The sequence below is a fragment of the Aquarana catesbeiana genome, linkage group LG02 (assembly GCF_042186555.1).
Source record: "Aquarana catesbeiana isolate 2022-GZ linkage group LG02, ASM4218655v1, whole genome shotgun sequence".
NCBI classification, from domain to species: Eukaryota; Metazoa; Chordata; class Amphibia; order Anura; family Ranidae; genus Aquarana; species Aquarana catesbeiana.
This window is the reverse complement of record NC_133325.1, coordinates 9633225-9653397: the sequence shown is the minus strand read 5'-3', so window position 1 is coordinate 9653397 and position 20173 is coordinate 9633225. Positions and strand designations below refer to the sequence as shown.

The window sequence follows — 20173 nt, the reverse complement described above, 5'->3', positions numbered from 1 at the left end:
TGGTGTTACCTGGTGCTGTGAAACATGGTGTCGCCCCCCCATATTTTTTTCCCATGCAACACCAAGGCCGAGACCTGCGTCGTGCATAGCATGCTGAGGCAAAAAGTTGGTGTGGTAAAACTTTACATTGGGAGGAGCTCTAGAGGCACGGTTAAACAAAATCCAGGTTTTTTGGATATGTGCTGGGGGGGTACTTTGGGATCAGAGAGGACTTGTGCTAGAAGGTGAGGTGTGGGAAGTGGAGTATAGAATGTGCTGGGGGGTGCTCTGGGAGGGCAGAGGACTTTTGCTAGAAGGTAGGTTGGGGTATGGGGTCGAGCATGTGCTGGGGGGTGGGCTCTGGGAGGGGAGAGGACTTGTGCTAGAAGGTGAAGGTGGCGGGGTCGAGTATGTGCTGGGGGGCACTCTGGGAGGGGAGAGGACTTGTTCTAGAAGGTGAGGTGGAGGAGCTGATATGTACTGGGAGGGGGCACGTTGGGATGGGAGAGGACTTGTAATAGAAGATAGGTTGGAGGGGCGGTTGGATATATGCTGGGGTGTGCTTTGGGAGTAGAGAGGACTTGTGCTAGAAGATGAGGTGTGGGAAGTGGAGTATAGAATGTGCTGGGGTGCTCTGAGAGGGGAGAGGACTTGTTCTAGAAGGTGAGGTGGAGGGGCTGATATGTACTGGGGGGGCACGTTGGGATGGGAGAGGACTTGTAATAGAAGATAGGTTGGGGGGGTTGCTAGATGGTGGGGGATTTTAAATCCACTCCCCTTTCTAGCACAAGTTCTCTCCCCTCCCAAAGCACCCCCATTACATATCCTCTTACCCTCAACCCCCAAAATCACTACTCCACGTATGCACCATTTTTTTACCTGCCTCCCTCCACTCCAGTACCCGGTTACTGTGTCCCCCTTCCCTGTAGCTTTCCATTCGTAGTAAGCTCACTGCAGTCCTCAGATCAGCGCGGCTCATGTAGTGTAGTCCCTCCTCCCTGGATCCTCCTCCTGTCTGTGCACAATGGGGGTGGGGTCCAGGGGTGGATTGTTTTGTTCTGTTTGTAAACAAAGCAGCCAGGAATTTCCTCCATCTATACCAGACCCTTATCCTAGATCATGGGTGCCCATCCAATGGCCCGCAGGCCACATGAGCCCTCTGATGTGGCCCACGACCTCCTGCTCTGGGATGGCAGGTTGGAAAGCCCAGATTGCGGGTTCCTGACCCACCATCCCAGAGCATCAGTGTTCTGAATAGAATTGGCACTAGAGGAAGCACGGCTGTGGAGGGAGCAGAGCCTCATACTTTAAGCCGATGCTTCCTGTGTAGCGCCAGCTCATGTCCGATACCAATTGCACGCCGCCTGGGACAGCAACAGCCGGCAATACCTGTAGCAAGAGAGATTCCTGAATGGAAGATTATTATTAAAGGTCAGTTTACAATTCATCCGGAAAGTATTCACAGGGCTTTACTTTTTTCCACATTTTGTTATGTTGCAGCCTTATTCCAAAATTGATTAAATTTTCCTCAAAATTCTACAAACAACCCCCATGATGATAACATGAGAGAAGTTTGAAATATTTGCAAATTTATTAAAAATAAAAAAGCAAAAAATCCCATGTACATAAATATCACAGACTCCTCCGATGTACATAAATATCACAGGCCCCTCCCATGTACATAAGTATCACAGACTCCTCCCATGTACATAAGTATCACAGACTCCTCCCATGTACATAAGTATCACAGGCTCCTCCCATGTACATAAGTATCACAGGCTCCTCCCATGTACATAAGTATCACAGGCTCCTCCCATGTACATAAGAATCACAAGCTCCTCCCATGTACATACGTGTCACACAAAGGTAAGTACACCTCTCAGTGACATTTGTGTAAATCTTTTCTTCTATCTTTTCATGTGACAACACTGAAGAAATGACACTTGTCTACAATGTAAAGTAGTGAGTGTACAGCTTGTATAACAGTGTAAATTTACTGTCCCCTCAAAATAACTCAACACACAGCCATTAATGTCTAAACCGCTGGCAACAAAAGTCAGTACACCCCTAGGTGAAAATCTCCAAATTGGGCCCAATTAGCCATTTTCCCTCCCCGGTGTCATGTGACTCGTTAGTGTTACAAGGTCTCAGGTGTGAATGGGGAGCAGGTGTGTTAAATTTGGTGTTATCGCTCTCACTCTCTCATACTGGTCACTGGAAGTACAACATGGCACCTCATGGCAAAGAACTCTCTGAGGATCTGAAAAAAAAGAATTGTTGCTCTACATAAAGATGGCCTAGGCTATAAGAAGATTGCCAAGACCCTGAAACTGAGCTGCAGCACGGTGGCCAAGACCATACAGCGGTATAACAGGACAGGTTCCACTCAGAACAGGCCTCGCCATGGTCCACCAAAGAAGTTGAGGTCACGTGATCAGCGTCATATCCAGAGGTTGTCTTTGGGAAATAGACATATGAGTGCTGCCAGCATTGCTGCAGAGGTTGTAGGGGTGGGGGGGTCAGCCTGTCAGTCCTCAGACCATACGCCGCACACTGCATCAAATTGGTCTGCATGGCTGTCATCCCAGAAGGAAGCCTCTTCTAAAGATGATGGACAAGAAAGTCCACAAACAGTTTGCTGAAGACAAGCAGACTAAGGACATGGATTACTGGAACCATGTCCTGTGGTCTGAAATGAATGTATAAGAACCAGTGCGCAAAAACCCAATGTACACAGAGAGCTTTAAAACTGACGGTAAAATACCCAATAGAGAGCTGCCAGCATAGATAGGTTCACTCAATTCCCCCAAGATAGATAATAGATAGAGATATGTGGCGCTGCTCCATCAATCAGTGATAAAAAATAAAAAATTCAAAACCGCAACTAAAATGAACTAAGCTGTAGGATGAAGTACGCAAAGTGGGCTCCACCTTATATATTGGATATTAATTAAAGCCTAGAGATATAAATATCACCATACATGAATAAAACAAAGAAGAATTCTGCAATATCAACAATAAATTGTGAGTACCAATATGCTCAAAAATAAAATATGTGATTTCCGTGCTCATTGAATTATATCAGCCACCCCTCATCAGGTGGCAAAAATTGTGTAGAAGTCACCCATCACTACTGCACTTTTTGTATGGACTTATTGCACTATTGTCACCGTTTGGGACAGTGTCTCTTTTGTGGGATTATCTGTCCTATCATATTTGATTTTTCATTCATTTATTATTTTTTATTAATATTTAAAATTAATATTTATTGTTTTTATATTATTTTCAATCCCCTATTATGCATTAGATTATTAGGATATGATTGCATTATTATTGTGGAATTTATTTTTGTTGGATTTTATAGGAATTCTTGCTGATCGTAGAGATTTTTTTTTTTTTTTTTGCACTTTATGTCGGTTTAATATATCCACTTTTTAGTTCACGTTGAAGATTTATGTATTTTTGGTATCATCACTAGAAATAATCTGATCTCCAGCTGTTGCCTGTGAGATATTGGACATTATTTGTTTATGGTTTTTTGGTGTTTTTTAGCCTGGGAAGTCAGTTCAATATATATTCATGGGGTGGCTGATATAATTCAATGAGCACGGAAATCACATATTTTATTTTTGAGCATATTAGTACTCACAATTTATTGTTGATATTGCAGAATTCTTCTTTGTTTTATTCATGTATGGTGATATTTATATCTCTAGGCTTTAATTAATATCCAATATATAAGGTGGAGCCCACTTTGCGTACTTCATCCTACAGCTTAGTTCATTTTAGTTGCGGTTTTGAATTTTTTATTTTTTATCACTGATTGATGGAGCAGCGCCACATATCTCTATCTATTATGTCCTGTGGTCTGATGAGACCAAGATAAACGTATTTGGTTCAGATGGTGACAAGCGTGTGTGGGGGCAACCAGGTGAGGAGGACAAAGACAAGTGTGTCTTGTCTACAGTCAAGCATGGTGGTGGGAGTGTCATGGTCTGGGGCTGCATGAGTGCTGCCGGCACTGGGGGGCTACAGATCATTGAGGGAACCATGAATGCCAACATGTACTGTGATATACTGAAGCAGAGCATGATCCCCTCCTTTCAGAGACTGGACCGCAGGGCAGTATTCCAACATGATAACCACCCCAAACACACCTCCAAGATGACAACTGCCTTGCTAAAGAAGCTGAGGGTAAAGGTGATGGACTGGCCAAGCATGTCTCCAGACCTAAACCCTATTGATCATCTGTGGGACATCCTCAAACGGAAGGTGGAGGAGCGCAAGGTCTCTAACATCCACCAGCTCTGTGATGTCAACATGGGGGAGGGGAAGAGGACTCCAGTGACAACCTGTGAAGCTCTGGTGACCTCCATGCCCAAGAGGGTTAAGGCAGTGCTGGAAAATAATGGTGACCACACAAAATATTGACACTTTGGGCCCAATTTGGAGATTTTCACTTAGGGGTGTACTGACTTTTGTTGCCAGCGGTTTAGACATTAATGGCTGTGTGTTGAGTTATTTTGAGGGGACAGCAAATTTACACTGTTATACAAGCTGTACACTCACTACTTTACATTGTAGACAAGTGTCATTTCTTCAGTGTTGTCACATGAAAAGATAGAAGAAAAGATTTCCAAAAATGTGAAGGGTGTACTTACTTTTGTAAGATACTATAAGTATCACAGCCTTTGCCATGACACTCAGAATTGAGCTCAGGTTCATCCTTTTTCCTACTGATCATCCTTGAGATGTTTCTACAACTTGATTGTGGTAAATTCAGTTAACTGGACATGATTTGGAAAGGCACACACCTGTCTATATAAAAGGTCCCACAGGTAACAGTGCATGTCAGAGCACAAACCAAGCCATGAAGTCCAAGGAATTGTCTGTAGACCTCCAAGATAGGATTGTATGGAGGCACAGATCTGGGAAAGGGTACAGAAACATTTCTGCAGCATTGATGAGCACAGTGGACTCCATCATCCATAAATGGAAGAAGTTTGGAACCACCAGGACTCTTCCTAGAGTGGGCTGCCCGGCCAAACTGAGCAATTGGGGGAAGAGGGCCTTAGTCAGGGAGGTGACCAAGAACCCGATGGTCACTCTTACAGAGCTCCAGTGTTTGTGGAGAGAGGAGAACCTTCCAGAAGAACAACCATCTATGCAGCACTCCACCAATCAGGCCTGTATGGTAGAGTGGCCATACGGAAGCCACTTCTCAGTAAAAGGTACATGACAGGCCGCCTGGAGTTTACCAAAAGGCACCTGAAGGACTCTCAGACCATGAAAAACAAAATTCTCTGGTCTGATGAAACAAAGATTGAACTCTTTGGCCTGAATGGCAAGCGTCATGTCTGGAGGAAACCAGGCACTGCTCATCACCTGGCTAATACCATCCCTACAGTGAAGCATGGTGGTGGCAGCATCATGCTGAGGGGATGTTTTTCAGCGGCAGAAACTGGGAGACTAGTCAGGATCGAGGAAAAGATGAATGCAGCAATGAACAGAGACATCCTTGATGAAAACCTGCTCTAGAGCGCTCTGGACCTCAGACTGAGGGGAAAGTTCATTCATCTCCAACAGGACAACGACCCTAAGCACACAGCGAAGATAACAAACGAGTGAAACGAGTGGCTACGGGACAGCTCTGTGAATGTCCTTGAGTGGCCCAGCCAGAGCCCAGACTTGAACCCGATTGAACATCTCTGGAGAGATCTGAAAATGGCTGTGCACCGACTCTCCCCATCCAACCTGATGGAACTTGAGAGGTCCTACAAAGAAGAATGGGAGAAACTGCCCGAAAATAGGAGTTTCACCAAAGTATTGAACAAAGGCTGTGATATTTATGTACATGGGAATTTTTTTTGCTTTTTATTTTTAATAAATTTGCAAATACTTTGCGAATGCACTGTATATAAAAATAATTGCAGTGTATATATGGGCATATCTCTTCTGTAGTGGTTACTGGGCTGCTTTCAATCTGATCCACAGTGCACCTGTGGGTTACCTGAACTGAGCCATAGACTTCTGAGATCACACCAAAACTCCCGAATGCAGGAATTTTGGTGCACCACACCTGTTGGATATAATAGAAGTCTATGGCAAAGTGCAGCTAACCCACAGGAAAGCCACAAGGGCACAGCGCTGCATCCATGGTGCTGGTAAACCGCAGGGCATCAGTGTGAAAGCAGCCTCAGGCCCCTTTCACACTATTGGTCCGATCGGGTCCGCCTGTCTTTTTTTCAGGTGGACCTAACCCTAATCCTCCATTCACCTCTATGGAGCGGCAGATATAAAAGGACTTGTGTTTGTTTACACCCACCTACCTCTAATCCGAGCCGCTAAAAAAAAAAACAGAAGGAGATCCTACCCCTTCCGTCTTGGCAGATCAGAGGGCCCATAGAGTAGAGTGGGCTGTGTCCGTGTCTGCTCTGCATATGTGGAGTGGACACGGACCTGTCACATGCCCTCTATGCTCATTGTGGCCAGTCACCAAGTCGCTTAAGTGGCCCTGGCTCTTCAAAAGGTTGGGCACCCTTGTCCTAGATGATGGTCTGCTATATATGTTAATGAGACACACAGACACACATAAAAAAATGGTGTGGGTTCCCCCATAATTCAAGCCAAGCTCTTTGGGTTCGGTACGAATTTTAAGAGGAACCCATGCAAAAAAAAAAAGGAGTGAGGTCCTTCAAATGCTACACAAGATCCACTGGGTCTACTATGGATTTTAGAAGGGAACTCCACTCAAAATCAAGAAAAAAGTGTGGGTTCCCCCCAAAAGTCCATACCAGGCTCTATTCTGCCCAAAAGTCCATACAAGCGTCTATTCTGCCCAAAAGTCCATACCAGTGCCTATTCTGCCCAAAAAGTCCATACCAGTGCCTATTCTGCCCAAACGTCCATACCAGGCCCTATTTTGCCCAAAAGTCCATACCAGGGCCTATTCTGCCCAAACGTTCATACCAGGCCCTATGCTGCCCAAAAGTCCATACCAGGACCTATTCTGTCCAAACGTTCATACCAGGGCCTATTCTGCCCAAAAGTCCATGCCAGGGCCTATTCTGCCCAAAAGTCCATACCAGGGCCTATTCTGCCCAAAAGTCCATGCCAGGGCCTATTCTGCCCAAACGTTCATACCAGGCCCTATGCTGCCCAAAAGTTCATACCAGGACCTATTCTGCCCAAACGTTCATACCAGGGCCTATTCTGCCCAAACGTCCATACCAGGGCCTATTCTGCCCAAATGTTCATACCAGGCCCTATTCTGCACAAAAGTCCATACCAGGCCCTATTCTGAGCATGCAGTTTGGCAGGCCAGGAAAGGGGAGGATGTGAGCGTGAATCACACCAGGCCACATGTCCTTAACATGGAGGTTTCCTTGTTGTACCATGTTGATAAAGACAGGGGCCTCTTCCCCACAACTCTGGCCCGGTGGTTGTGGGGGGGGGGGGTCCTGATTAGGGTGCCTGCTGAAAGGAAAAAAACCTGATGACGCCACATATTCTTGTGTTGTTTATCTGCTATGAGAGAAGATTTACAGAGGGGTAACTGGCCGAGATGGCAAAGTGGATGCATACAATGCAGAATGATACCAAATAGGTTCAGGATGGCAAAGAGCATGTACTCCTCACAGTAATGTCTCTGTAACTCAGTCAGGATAACATGTGACTGTCTACCTCTGCGCCCCAGAGTCACAGGTGATTGTGTCCAATGACAAGGCTGTGGCTGGACACTGCCGCTGAATGCTGGTAAGTGCACATATGAACACATACATGTGTAAAGGAATGAGTGAACAGCCCTGGACTGCAGCAGTCTGTATCCAGGGGCATACATCCATCTCTGCATGCAGCCCATTAGATCTTTGTACAGGCGGCTCTATCAACACACCTGTGACTCCGGAATGCAGAAATACAGCGTATGGTCCTCTGAGTGAATGAGCCCTAAGACTCTATATAACAACAGAGGGTCTCGTTGAGAACAGCAGCTTCAGTAATACACTTCAGAACACAACTACTTGTGAGCAGCATCCTTCTTGGAAGTCCTAGGTAGCTCTGATAACACAGGTGAAAGGCAGGAGGGATCCAAGGAACAAGGATAATGCATGACCCCACTGGAGCTAGAGAACTAGTACTATAGTAGCAATTAGGTTGTTGGCTCCTCATAAACAGCGCTCCTCTTAGAAGTCCAAGGTAGCTTTGATAACACAGATGAACAGCTGGAGAGACCCAAGGACAAAGGGCCACCCCAGTGCTCTTTGGTAGCAATTGATGAGGTGCTCCTCACAGTGATTTGGTCTTCCAGAGAAGCTACTTGCTATTACATTACTGCCCATCTGCCTGCATGCCTGTTCTGATAATGGAAGACCTATCACCCGGCTGTAGATCACTTTCCCAACTATCACTTCCTCACTTGCAAATATTCTCAGTATAGAGTAGCTCTGGTGACACAGATAAATGGCTGGAGGAATCCAAGGACAAAGAGCCACCCCAGTGGAACTGCAGCATTTTGGTAGCAATCAATGGGGTGCTCCCCATAGTAACTGAGTATTCCTGAGAAGCAGCTTGCTTTTGAGCTCTTCCCCGTCTGCCTAAATGCCTGTTCTGACAGTGGAGGGCCTCACCTGGCTGCAGATCACTTGCTCAGCTATCACTGCCACACTTGCAAATATCCCCATGAACATTGTCCCTCTCAGAAGTCCATGGTAGCTCTGGTAACACAGATGAATGGCTGGAGGGATCCAAGGACAAAGGGCCACCCCAGTGGAACTGCAGCATTTTCGATGGTCCTCCCCATGGTAACCGGGTCTTCCAGAGAAGCTCCTTGCTTTTAAACTCCTGCCTATCTGTAAACACGCCTGTTCTGACAGTGGAGGACCTATAACCTGGCTGCAGATCACTTGCCCAGTTTCCGCTGCCTCACTTGCAAATATCCTCTTGAAGAGCATACCACTTAGAAGTCCAGGGTAGCTCTGGTATCACAGTTGAAGGGCTGGAGGGATCCAAGGACAAAGGGCCACCCCAGTGGAACTGCAGCATTTTGGTAGCAATCAATGTTGTGCTTCCCAAAGTAACTGAGTCTTGTAGAGAAGCTGCTTGCTATTAAGCCCCTGCCCATCTGCCTACATGGCTGTTATAACAGAGAAGGAGCTATCACCTGGCTGCAGATCACTTGCCTATCTACCACTGAATATATCCTCATAATTAGCATCCCTCTCAGAAGTCCAGAGTAGCTCTGGTAACACGCATGAACGGCTGGAGGGATCCAAGGACCACTCTGCTGGAGCTGGACTGCTAGAGCCACAGTAGCAATTGGGTAGTTGTGTCTTTTGGACAACCCAAATGCTAGGAGGCTCTGCCCGCACACCAGTTCTGACAGAGGAGGGCTTCTCACCTGGCTGCAGATCACTTGCCTAGCTACCTCTGCCCCATTAGCTGTGACCTCTCTTAGCAGTCAATGAAAGGAAACAAAGAAGCTTATCTTCCCTGGATGTGTCAAGGTACCCACTACCCAGAATCCCCTACTGGGAACATTATAATACAACTACAAATATACCACTTATAATATCAATCATAGGGGTGAGTGACTTTTGTGAGGAATATGGAAAATTGTCCAACCTAGAGTCACCCCAAAATGATCAGGGTTTGCATTTTGGTGAAGTTTCTGCAAATTTCCCTTTAATTTTACTTTTCGCATGGTCATTGACTTCCGCATCGCTTGGCAAAAAAATCTTTGTATAGCACTGCGGTATATATCAGAGCTATATAAATGTATAATAATAATAGTGTGTGACTGTGGGGGAGGGGACATTAGACTGTAAGCTCCTCTGGTACAGAGACTGATGTGATCTCTATACAGCACTGCTGTATATGTCAGAGCTATATAAATGTATGGAGAAGCTCACCAGAAATCACCATGACTATCAGGGTGGGCATTGGATGGCAGTCATTGTAGAAGTACCTGTAGTCGTCTATAGCACAGACCTCGGCCGGGAAGTCCTCAGTACGGGGATCTCAGTGAATTTATAGAACTCTCAGAGTCCTGCTGGATTTCCTCTCATTAATTGCAGTCACGGTGGAGGTCCCCATACACAAACAGCAAAGTCCATGAAGACAATCACACATTGTATACACCCCCTCCCCTCACCGGTACAATGGGAATAGTCAGTAGATACGAGGAACTTTCTACATATGGGAGATCCAATTTGTAGAAGTTTCATGTGTCATTGTTCTGCTATGGAGAGAATACAGGGAAACTCAGGCTAGTGACAAAACTAGCCATAGAAGCTGTACAGATGTGCCATAGTCACATATAAATATATAATCATAATAATAGTGTGTAACTGTTGAAGGAAATCAGAGCGTAAGCTCCTCTGGTGTAGAGACTGATATTAGTGGCTCATCCTCAACAGTAGATTAAAAACTGGCCAGTAGTCTGCTGAGACCATCCCTGTTCTTGCTGGTGCAAAACTGTCCTAACGCTAGCCAATCTCAAACTCCTAGATACAGCAGCCTAAAAAAGTGACCAGGTGCAGGATAATACCAATCAGGGATAATAGGCCTAACCAGTGTATGCCTAACTTTTATTTTATCATGTCCAGGTGCAGGACAATTCCAATCAGGGATAATAGGCCTAACCAGTATATGCATAACTTTTATTTTATCTTGGCCATGTGCAGGACAATTCCAATCAGGGATAATAGGCCTAACCAGTATATGCATAACTTTTATACAGGTGGGGGGCAGGGGCTGTACAGTATACAGGTGGGGGTGTGCAGTATACAGGTGGGTGGCGAGGGTGTACAGTATAGAGGTGGGGGTGTGCAGTATACAGGTGGGGGGTGGGGGCTGTACAGTATACAGGTGGGGTGTGGGGGCTGTACAGTATACAGGTGGGGGTGTGCAGTATACAGGTGAGGGTGGCACGGGAGGTGTACAATACACTCCCCTGGCCACAGTCAGTATGCAGACAGCTGTGTAGGAATGTTGGTATCCCCCTGGCAGTAGGTCCTCTCACATACACACAAGGCAGTCAAGGTGTGCGGAGAGGTGACTCACCAGCAGGCAGATGACGAGCAGTGTAATGAGTATGGAGCCCCATCCTGGCTCCTCACATCACTGGACACCGACTTCGCTCTCCTCCATTACTGACCATACACTCCGCCCTCTTCTTCACTCCAGACCGCCCAACCCGGCCGCCTCAGTGACGTCCTACAACTCCGCCCTTCAGCGCTCATCCTCTCTCTTAATCTGGACAGAACAGGACACCGTTCTCTGCAGATCACCTTCTGAGGAGTTACTGAGTGATCTGAGGGAGTCGCGGTTCAAACGAGGGGGAGAGGGAGGGGGTGCCTCTGACTGAAGGAGAGGGACAGGAAGATACCAGAGGAGGCAGAGCGCACCATTGCAATTCAGCTGCTCTGCCGCCAATTATTTCAACACATCTAGTGGCCGTGGCTGCACCCTAGGCGGCTGCCTAGTGGTAATGCTGGCCCTGTGTATGCCTAACGTTTATTTTATCTTGGCCAGGTGCAGGAAGATTCCAATCAGAGATAATAGGCCCAAACAGTGTATGCCTAAAGTTTATTTTATCTTGGCCAGGTGCAGGACAATTCCAATCAGAGATAATAGGCCTATATGCATAACTTTTATACAGGTGGGGGGCAGGGGCTGTACGGTATACAGGTGGGGGTGGGAGTGTGCAGTATACAAGTGGGTGGCGAGGGTGTACAGTATAGAGGTGGGGGTGTGCAGTATACAGGTGGGGGGTGGAGGCTGTACAGTATACAGGTGGGGGTGGGGGTTGTACAGTATACAGGTGGGGGTGTGCAGTATACAGGTGGGGGTGGCATGGGAGGTGTACAATACACTCCCCTGGGCACAGTCAGTATGCAGACAGCTGTGTAGGAAGGTTGGTATCCCCCTGGCAGTAGGTCCTCTCACATACACACAAGGCAGTCAAGGTGTGTGGAGAGGTAACTCACCGTCAGGCAGATGACGAGCAGTGTGAGTATGGAGCCCCATCCCGGCTCCTCACATCACTGGACACCGACTTCGCTCTCCTCCATTACTGACCATACACTCCGCCCTCTTCTTCACTCCAGACCGCCCAACCCGGCCGCCTCAGTGACGTCCTACAACTCCGCCCTTCAGCGCTAATCCTCTCTCCTAATCTGGACGGAACAGGACTCCGTTCTCTGCAGATCACTTTCTGAGGAGTTACTGAGTGATCTGAGGGAGTCGCGGTTCAAACGAGGGGGAGAGGGAGGGGGTGCCTCTGACTGAAGGAGAGGGACAGGAAGATACTAGAGGAGGCAGAGCGTGCCATCGCAATTCAGCTGCCCTGCCGCCAATTATTTCAACACATCTAGTGGCCGTGGCTGCGCCCTAGGTGGCTGCCTAATTTGCCTAGTGGTAGTGCTGGCCCTGTGTATGCCTAACGTTTATTTTATCTTGGCCAGGTGCAGGATGATTCCAATCAGAGATAATAGGCCTAACCAATGTATGTCTAACTTTTATTTTATTTTGGCCAGGTGCAGGATAATTCCAATCAGAGATAATAGGGCCAACCAATGTATGCCTAGCTGTTATTTTATCCTGGCCAGGTTCAGGACAATTCCAGTTAGGGATAATAGGCCTAACCAATATATGCCTAACCTTTATTTTATCTATAGGGAGGGGAGGGGTTTTGGGTGCTGAATGTGAACGAGGGAATTTAGGTGTGCATTAGATGGATTTATTTATTTTCAAATGATGCAGCCGAGTTGGTAAAAGCAAACAGTTTTAATTTCCCAAAAAGTAAAATTAAACAGCTTGACCTCAGCAAAAAACAAAATACACAAAGCAGTCCACACTTTTGGTGCGCAAAAGAAGACTTTGGCTCACCGCCAGCACAGGCTTGTTCCACCACAGGGTTTTTAAAGTTCCTATCTGCTTCGGGGGTCCCAAAAATGTTGCAACAGCTCAGCAGAGTCTCAAGACAGTTGCTCCACACCCACACCTCATGGACACTTCCTGCCCTTTTTAACCCACTTCTGCAGGTGGGTAAATCCTTTCAGGGCTGAAGTAGACATCATCAGGACTGTCTCTGTCTCTTGTCACCCCGCCTTAAAGGGACCACAATCCAAACAACGGTGATATATTCATGTTTTGTAGGACCCATACTTGGAATCCTGTATATAAACCCCCCAGAAAAAAAAGCAACAAAATGGGGTGATTGCTCAAGAGCTAACAATCAATTGTGTTGCTCAGGCAGATAGCAGCCATTTTATGGACCTTTGGGTTAAATGAAGACTTGTGACCACCTGGCTATATAGAGAGGCCCCACCATTGCAATTCATATATGTGGGGAGGTGCAGCATGGTGCGGTGGCAATAAACACATAGAATCTGATTGCAGAGAACAGAACTAATGCAGAAATCAGTAATTCACAACAAACCTGGGAGGAAGGCACCCAACCGGGAACAGTCAAGGCAGGTAACAGCAATGTGTAGAAGATCAGGTCTCCGATGTGTCGACAGCGACTGTCTTGAGGGGCAGAATGTGGCCTGGCTGGGCGGAGCCCAAATGGGGAGGTCTCTAGAAGGATGACGCGTCCCTACCCTTTCCCTACTCATCTAGAACCTCTCCCTGCCACGAATCACTGTCCCTGTCAGATGGGTGATCTGTCCCTACACTACCCACATGTGAAATGCACACCAAGCCTGGGAGCCAGGGACTTAACCACTTCAATACCGGGCACTTATACCCCTTCCTGCCCAGACCAATTTTCAGCTTTCAGCGCTGTCGCACTTTGAATGACAATTGCGCGGCCATGCAACACTGTGCCAAAACAAAATTTTTTATCATTTTGTTCCCACAAATAGAGCTTTCTTTTGGTGGTATTTGATCACCTCTGGGATTTTTATTTTCTGCTAAACAAATTAAAAAAAGATGTTTTTTTGTTTCTGTTACAAAACTTTGTAAATAAGTAATTTTTCTCCTTCACTGATGAGCACTGATGGAGCTTCACTGACAGGCACTGATAAGGTGATGGGCACCGATGAGGTGGCACTGATGAGGTGGCATTGATGGGCACTGATGATGGGCAGTAATATGCGGCACCAGTGGCGTCGCTAGGGGGTGGCTATTGGGGCTATAGCCCTGAATCTGGGGCCCATAGCCCCGAGTCTCTTACCTAGGGTTGGCTCCGGGCTCCATCTGCTCAGCTGGTTGGCAGGGGAGGAACATGACTAATTAATGTTAACAGGCACAAGTTCTTATCTATATTCAGCAGTTCCAACAATTTAATCATTGTCCAGACGTCCACTTCTGTACCAATCTGCCGGGCAATGTAATTGTCGGGAATCGCAGCCCCCCTGATATAAGGGGGGGCTATCTGGGGACCCTGATGAAATGAGGGGGGGCTCTGATGTAAGTGGGGATCCACACTCAGATATGCAACAATATTATATATATATATATACATACATACACACACATGTATATTATATGTGCGTATGCCCGCCCAAGCGTATGACTTTCTTTACTTTGCTGCTATGGGCTCTAGCCCCAGATTTTTTGTAGACCTAGCAACGCCCCTGTGCGGCACTGATGGGCACTGATAGGTGGCACTGATATGCAGTACTGACGGGCACCGAAAGGCGGCACAGATGGGCACTGATAGGCCGCACGAATGGGCACTGATAGGCGGCACAGATAGGCACTGATAGGTGGCACGGATGGGCATAGCCACTGATAGGTGGCACTGTACACTAATAAATGTCACTGATGGATGCCAATCAGTGCCAAACAATAATGCCTGCCAATCAGTGATGCCCATTGTGGGCACTGATTGGCATCCCTGGTGGTCTAGGATGGCATACCTGGTGGTGGCATCCCTGGTGGTCCTAGTGGCATCCCTGGTGGTCCAGTGTGGGCATCCTCGGAGGGGCTGTGCTGATAATCGATCAGCACAGACCCCCCCATCAGAGGAGCAGCCGATCGGCTCTCCTCTACTCGCGTCTGACAAGCGCGAGGAAAAGCCGATCACTGGCTCTTCCTGTTTACACTGTGATCAGCCGTGATTGGACACGGCTGATCACATGGTAAAGAGTCTCCATCAGAGATCTGTGTTGCGGGGTGACTGCCCCGCAACAACTGACATCCCGCAACAATGATTGCCGCAATGCGTGCCCCCAGGGGCGCGCAGCGGCTTGATATCCTGCCGGACGTCATATGACGTCTGGTCTGGATATTGAAACCACTTTGCCACCATCATTTGCTATATGGCGGGCGGCAAGTGGTTAAATAGGCTCTGCCTGAACCAAGATTGCTGCTAGCTATAGTCACATGGAGCTGCAGCATCCAAACGAATAGCTTCCAGAGGGACCTTAGAAATCATAGAGGAACATTGTTTCTCTTGACTTCCTCTTCCCCTGCTATGCCACTGCGGTTGAATGACACCTGCAGTGGAGAAAGTAGAGTGCACCTACCTACATAAATGTGCAACACAGTGTGCTAACTGACCCTAATCTCTATCTACTGAAGCTTTCTAATACTTTGACATTGTGGCTTCTTTGCCCACCTCCGTTTTATAGTTAGGAGGCAGGCTTATCTTAAAGCCCCCATATAAACATAGTTAGATAGTTGGGTTGGAAAAAGACACAAGTCCATCTAGTTCAACCAATAGAAAAAAATAAAATAAAGAGAAAACCTCCTTATACACAATCCTATTCTTACGGGTGATTCCAAAGAAGGAAAAAAAAATATGGTTGGCCCTTCTACAGTTGGCAACAGGTGGCTTGCATTTCAACTGATTCCTACTGAATGGTTCAAAATTCGAGCCATCAGCTTGAACCCTGGGGCGGGTGGAAAATGATTGGCCTAGCAGTGACTGTGTCCAATCAGATGCAGCTATTGGTCAGATATTCAGATGGCCATAGATGGCTTCCGCACTGTTTGGCACGAGGGAATGATTAGATTCTAGCCATGTTTGACTTGCATAAGCCTGCTGGCTATAGTTCAAAGGCCATGCTAAGGGTTAAAAGATAAATACATTTATGTAAATGTTGAACTGAATAGACAAAGAACCAACCAGAATGTAGCGGGAGCATTGGTGTCCAACATACTGACTCATTACTAAAACCAGTCCACATTACAGATTGGACTTACAAATTTGAATGGGGGATACTTTAAATCTGTATATGGCATGAAGAAAAGTAAGAAGCACCAGTGTCCATATTGTCAGAGCTCAATGTTCTACAGTACACTTTTTTGGAGGACCTGCTTTCATTGTGCCCATGCAGAGGCTGTATGTGGCCCGTAGTGGTGGTGTTCCTCTGGTTTCCAACGTCATTGCCATTTTTTTTATTGTTGATAGGGGGGGTTGATAACTTTGGTTGCAGGAAGAATGATGTAAGGAGACCAATACTCATACAGCTAATACTCATACTCATGATGCTAATGCTCATACTCGTGGGCACGTGCCAGCACACAGATGGACTTTGACCAGTGCACATGAGCGCGTATGCCCCTGCACATCTAATCCCAGGAATGGCGCCAAGCTGCCTATTTAAAGAAGGTCCTGATGTGTGCTCTAATCACTGGATGTTCTTCAGCTACCCATGACTTGCTTTCCTGCTTTCCTGCTTTTGTTGTCTGATCTCCCATTGCTGACCCTGTCTGCTCCTGACCTTGCTTTGTGGATTCTGGACTCTGACCTCAGCTTGCCCCTTGACCACGCTCTGCCGTCTTCCTGGTATCGACCTTGGCCTGCTACTTGAATACGCTTACTCCTGCTCCCTGTGTATGACTCTGGCTTGGCTTCTGACTACATCCTTGCTGTCCATCTGTCCTGACCCTGGCTTGCCATCTGACCATGTCCTTAAAGGAGTTGTAAAACCCTTGTGGTTCTTCACCTTAATGCATTCTATGCATTAAGGTGAAAAACCTCCTGTGCTGTCAATCAAATCCAGTGACACGGGAGCCAGGGCCGAGTTCTGCTGTCTGTGTCAATCGACACAGCAGCAGGACTCGGAAGCGCGCCCGCATGAGTGGCTCCATGGAAAGCGCTTCTTTGTGGGGGCACTCGAGAAAAGGGGGGAGGGGCCAGGAGCGCCTCCGGGGGACCCCAGAAAAGGTGGATTGGGGCTGCTCTGTGCAAAACCCTTGCACAGAGCAGGTAAGTATGACATGTTTGTTATTAAAAAAAAAAAAAAAAAAAACCTTTACAGTCACTTTAATCTCACCTCTGATTGTGTGTCCTGTACCAAGCTTCTAAGGTCCAATTCCTGGGTCATTTTTGGTCCTCCTCTGGTGTGCCTGCACTGCTACTGACTACAGTCCAGAGACTACCACTACCCACTACCTGATTACCGGCATCCATGCTTCTTTGTGCCCTGTGCGTCTGTTTCTGCACTCAGTGGTACTCGGACCAGAGCTGCAAGGGCAACCCCTCTTGGTGCTTTGGCCTCCAATCAAGGTATGTGACAGATGATGACAGATGTGCCCTGTGCCCCAGTTCCCACACTCAGGAGTACTCAGACCGGAAGTGGAAGCCCTCGCATTGCTTTGGCCTCCAGCCAAGGTATATAACAGATAATGACACAGTATATATGAAATTGAACATATGTAGTAAATCTTAATTAGTATGGAATTGTTCATCGTAATTTTCTCTGGTCTATATATTCATCTTAAATAAAAAATAATGATTTAGCCAAACAGATCCAAGTGTTTTCTTCTCTCCCTAACATCTGGGAGCCAGTCTGACAATTTCCTCACCTTTTCTTTATCTAACATTTGAGGCTTCTTGTTCACACTAGAGAATGTATACCTAAATAAGCATTTATGAAAAGTGACTTGTATTCTTGGTCTTCCATGTTTTGAGGAGGCATTGTCTGATCTCTTTCACCCCTAAGCCATATATAAAGGGATTGGCAAAGGCTGGCAACATGAGATAGATGGCATTGAAGAGGTTCTTGACATCGTAGGAAATATGTGTATGCATTCTGTACACGATGGATGTTATAAGTGAACAGATGTAGATAAGCATGGCCACAGCCAGATGGGTGACGCAGGTGTGTAAGGCCTTGTGACGAGCTTTCCCAACAATTATCTTCATGGTCCTGTGCAAAATATAAGAATAGGACACCAAAAGGAGACCAAAATCAAGTAGTGTACCAAAGATCTTAGTCATGAGTCCCACCACATGAAGTTTAGAGATGTCATCACAGGCAAGACTCAGAAGCCCCATGTTCTCACAAACAAAATTCAGAATGATTTTGGATCTACAGAAGCGGACTCTGGAAGTCAGTACAACTACTGGAATAATAAGGAACATGCCCTGTGCTATCCCAAGGAGAACCAATTGGATGAGGAAATGTTTGGTCATGATGTTGTTGTATCTCAGAGGCTTACAGATCGCTACAAACCTGTCCAGGGCCATCATCAGGATGACACCTGACTCAAAAGCGCCCCAAAAGTAAATGAAAAACATCTGAATTAGGCAACCAACCAGAGGGATCTGGTTCATATTGAATGATAAACCGAGAAGAAACTTTGGCAGGACGGACGTTGTGCAGGAAATATTAGCAGCGAAGAGGAGGGATATGAGGAAATACATGGGTGAGTGGAGCTTTGGTTCAATGAAAATCTGATGAATGATGAGAATGTTTCCAGCCAGGATTGTTATATAAATAAAAAGAAATGGAAATAACAAAAATTGTCTGTTTCTTATTATTCCGGGAAAGCCAAAGAGAACAAATTCTGTATAATAAACTCTCGTCCGGTTGTGGTTTAAACCCTCCATCTTGGAAACATTAATGGAAGACTAAATTCTGAGGGAAAGAAAACATACAGTTCAAGGATGTACATCAAACCTAATATATAATTGTATTCTGTAGAAGATATCGATAAACATCTTTAACCAAAGGACTAACTATTGACCAAACCAGCTAAAAAAATTTGGAGTGCTACAAAATTGTAACAAGAGAAAAGGATTTGCTCCAGTTTTCACTCAATTTCCATATGTTGTAATTCATTTGTAAATGGAGTATCCATTTTGATCCAAATTGGTTGTCTCCAATACTTGGTCACTGGTTTGCTCTCCCACCAGTGGAGGGGTTTGGTCAATTGGTGGACACCAATACTTGGTCAATAATTTGCTTTTCACCCAGCGGGGAGGTTTGGTCAAATAATGGTCCAAAATACTCGATCAATAGTTTGCTCTCCTCCCAGTTGAGAGGTTTGGTAAATTGGTGGCCTCCAGTACTCAGTCAATGGTTTGCTCTCCTTCCAGTGGGGAGGTTTGGTCAATTAGTGGCCTCCAATACTCAATCAATGGTTTACTCTAGTCCTAGTTGGGAAGTTTGGTTGTTTGGTGGCCTGCAATACTTGGTCGATGGTTTGCTTTCCTCCCAGTTGGGGGGTTTGGTGGATTGGTGGCCTCCAATACTCCATTGATCGTGGAAGGCCACACTAATTCCTTACGAATGAATAGATCCTTTCTGCATATAATTAGTAGTCATCCTTAGTAAATATACAACCTAATTATCAGCAAACAGGAGAAAAAAGGAAGCACACACCTAAAGACGCTCGATTTCAAATGTGACAGAAAGGCTTCAGCTCCATCTTCTCTTGAACCACACCATTCTAACCTGTTTTATCTATTATGGGCTTTACGAATCAGCCCATGAAGGGTGAAATGCGTTAGAGGGGCATGGCTTGGCAGGGGATAGAGCTGAAGCCTTCCTGTCACATTTGAAACTGAATAGGTGTGTACCATCTTTTCCTGTTTGCTGATAATTGGGCAAGAGCTGCACCTGACAGGGATTGAATCACCACAACATTTGGTCAGTGGACCCTGGATCAGCACTTTATGTTCAGTTAGGTCCCATAACCTAATTATATCACTGCTGAAATGTGTTGAGGTATAGCAGATCCAGAAATCTTTGGTGTGGGATACCAAGAACTGTTATATAGTCAGGCGTACCTCAATCAGTCACCCGCCATAGCATTATGACGACCCATTTAATATTGAGTAGGCCCCCCTTTTGCCACCAAAACAGCCTTGACCCCTCAAGACATGGACTCCACTAGACAAAGCATCACACTGCCTCCACCGGCTTACCTTCTTCCCACACTGCATCCTGGTGCCATCTCTTTCCCAGGTAAGGGACGCACACACACCCAGCCACCCCCATGATGTAAAAGA

The 20173-nt window shown here is 46.4% G+C and overlaps 1 protein-coding gene across 1 annotated transcript; it reads right to left on the bottom strand.

Moving 5' to 3' along the window:
* Positions 1-17806: 17806 nt before the first annotated feature.
* On the bottom strand, positions 17807-18769 carry LOC141126396 (olfactory receptor 52K1-like). Its single transcript, XM_073612343.1, has one exon. The coding sequence runs from the start codon at positions 18767-18769 to the stop codon at positions 17807-17809; it is 963 nt and encodes a 320-aa protein (XP_073468444.1).
* Positions 18770-20173: the final 1404 nt, after the last annotated feature.

What these genes read in the sequence shown, in the direction of transcription:
- LOC141126396 (XM_073612343.1), bottom strand. Translation starts at nt 18,769, where the DNA reads ATGGAGGGTTTAAACCACAACCGGACGAGAGTTTATTATACAGAATTT.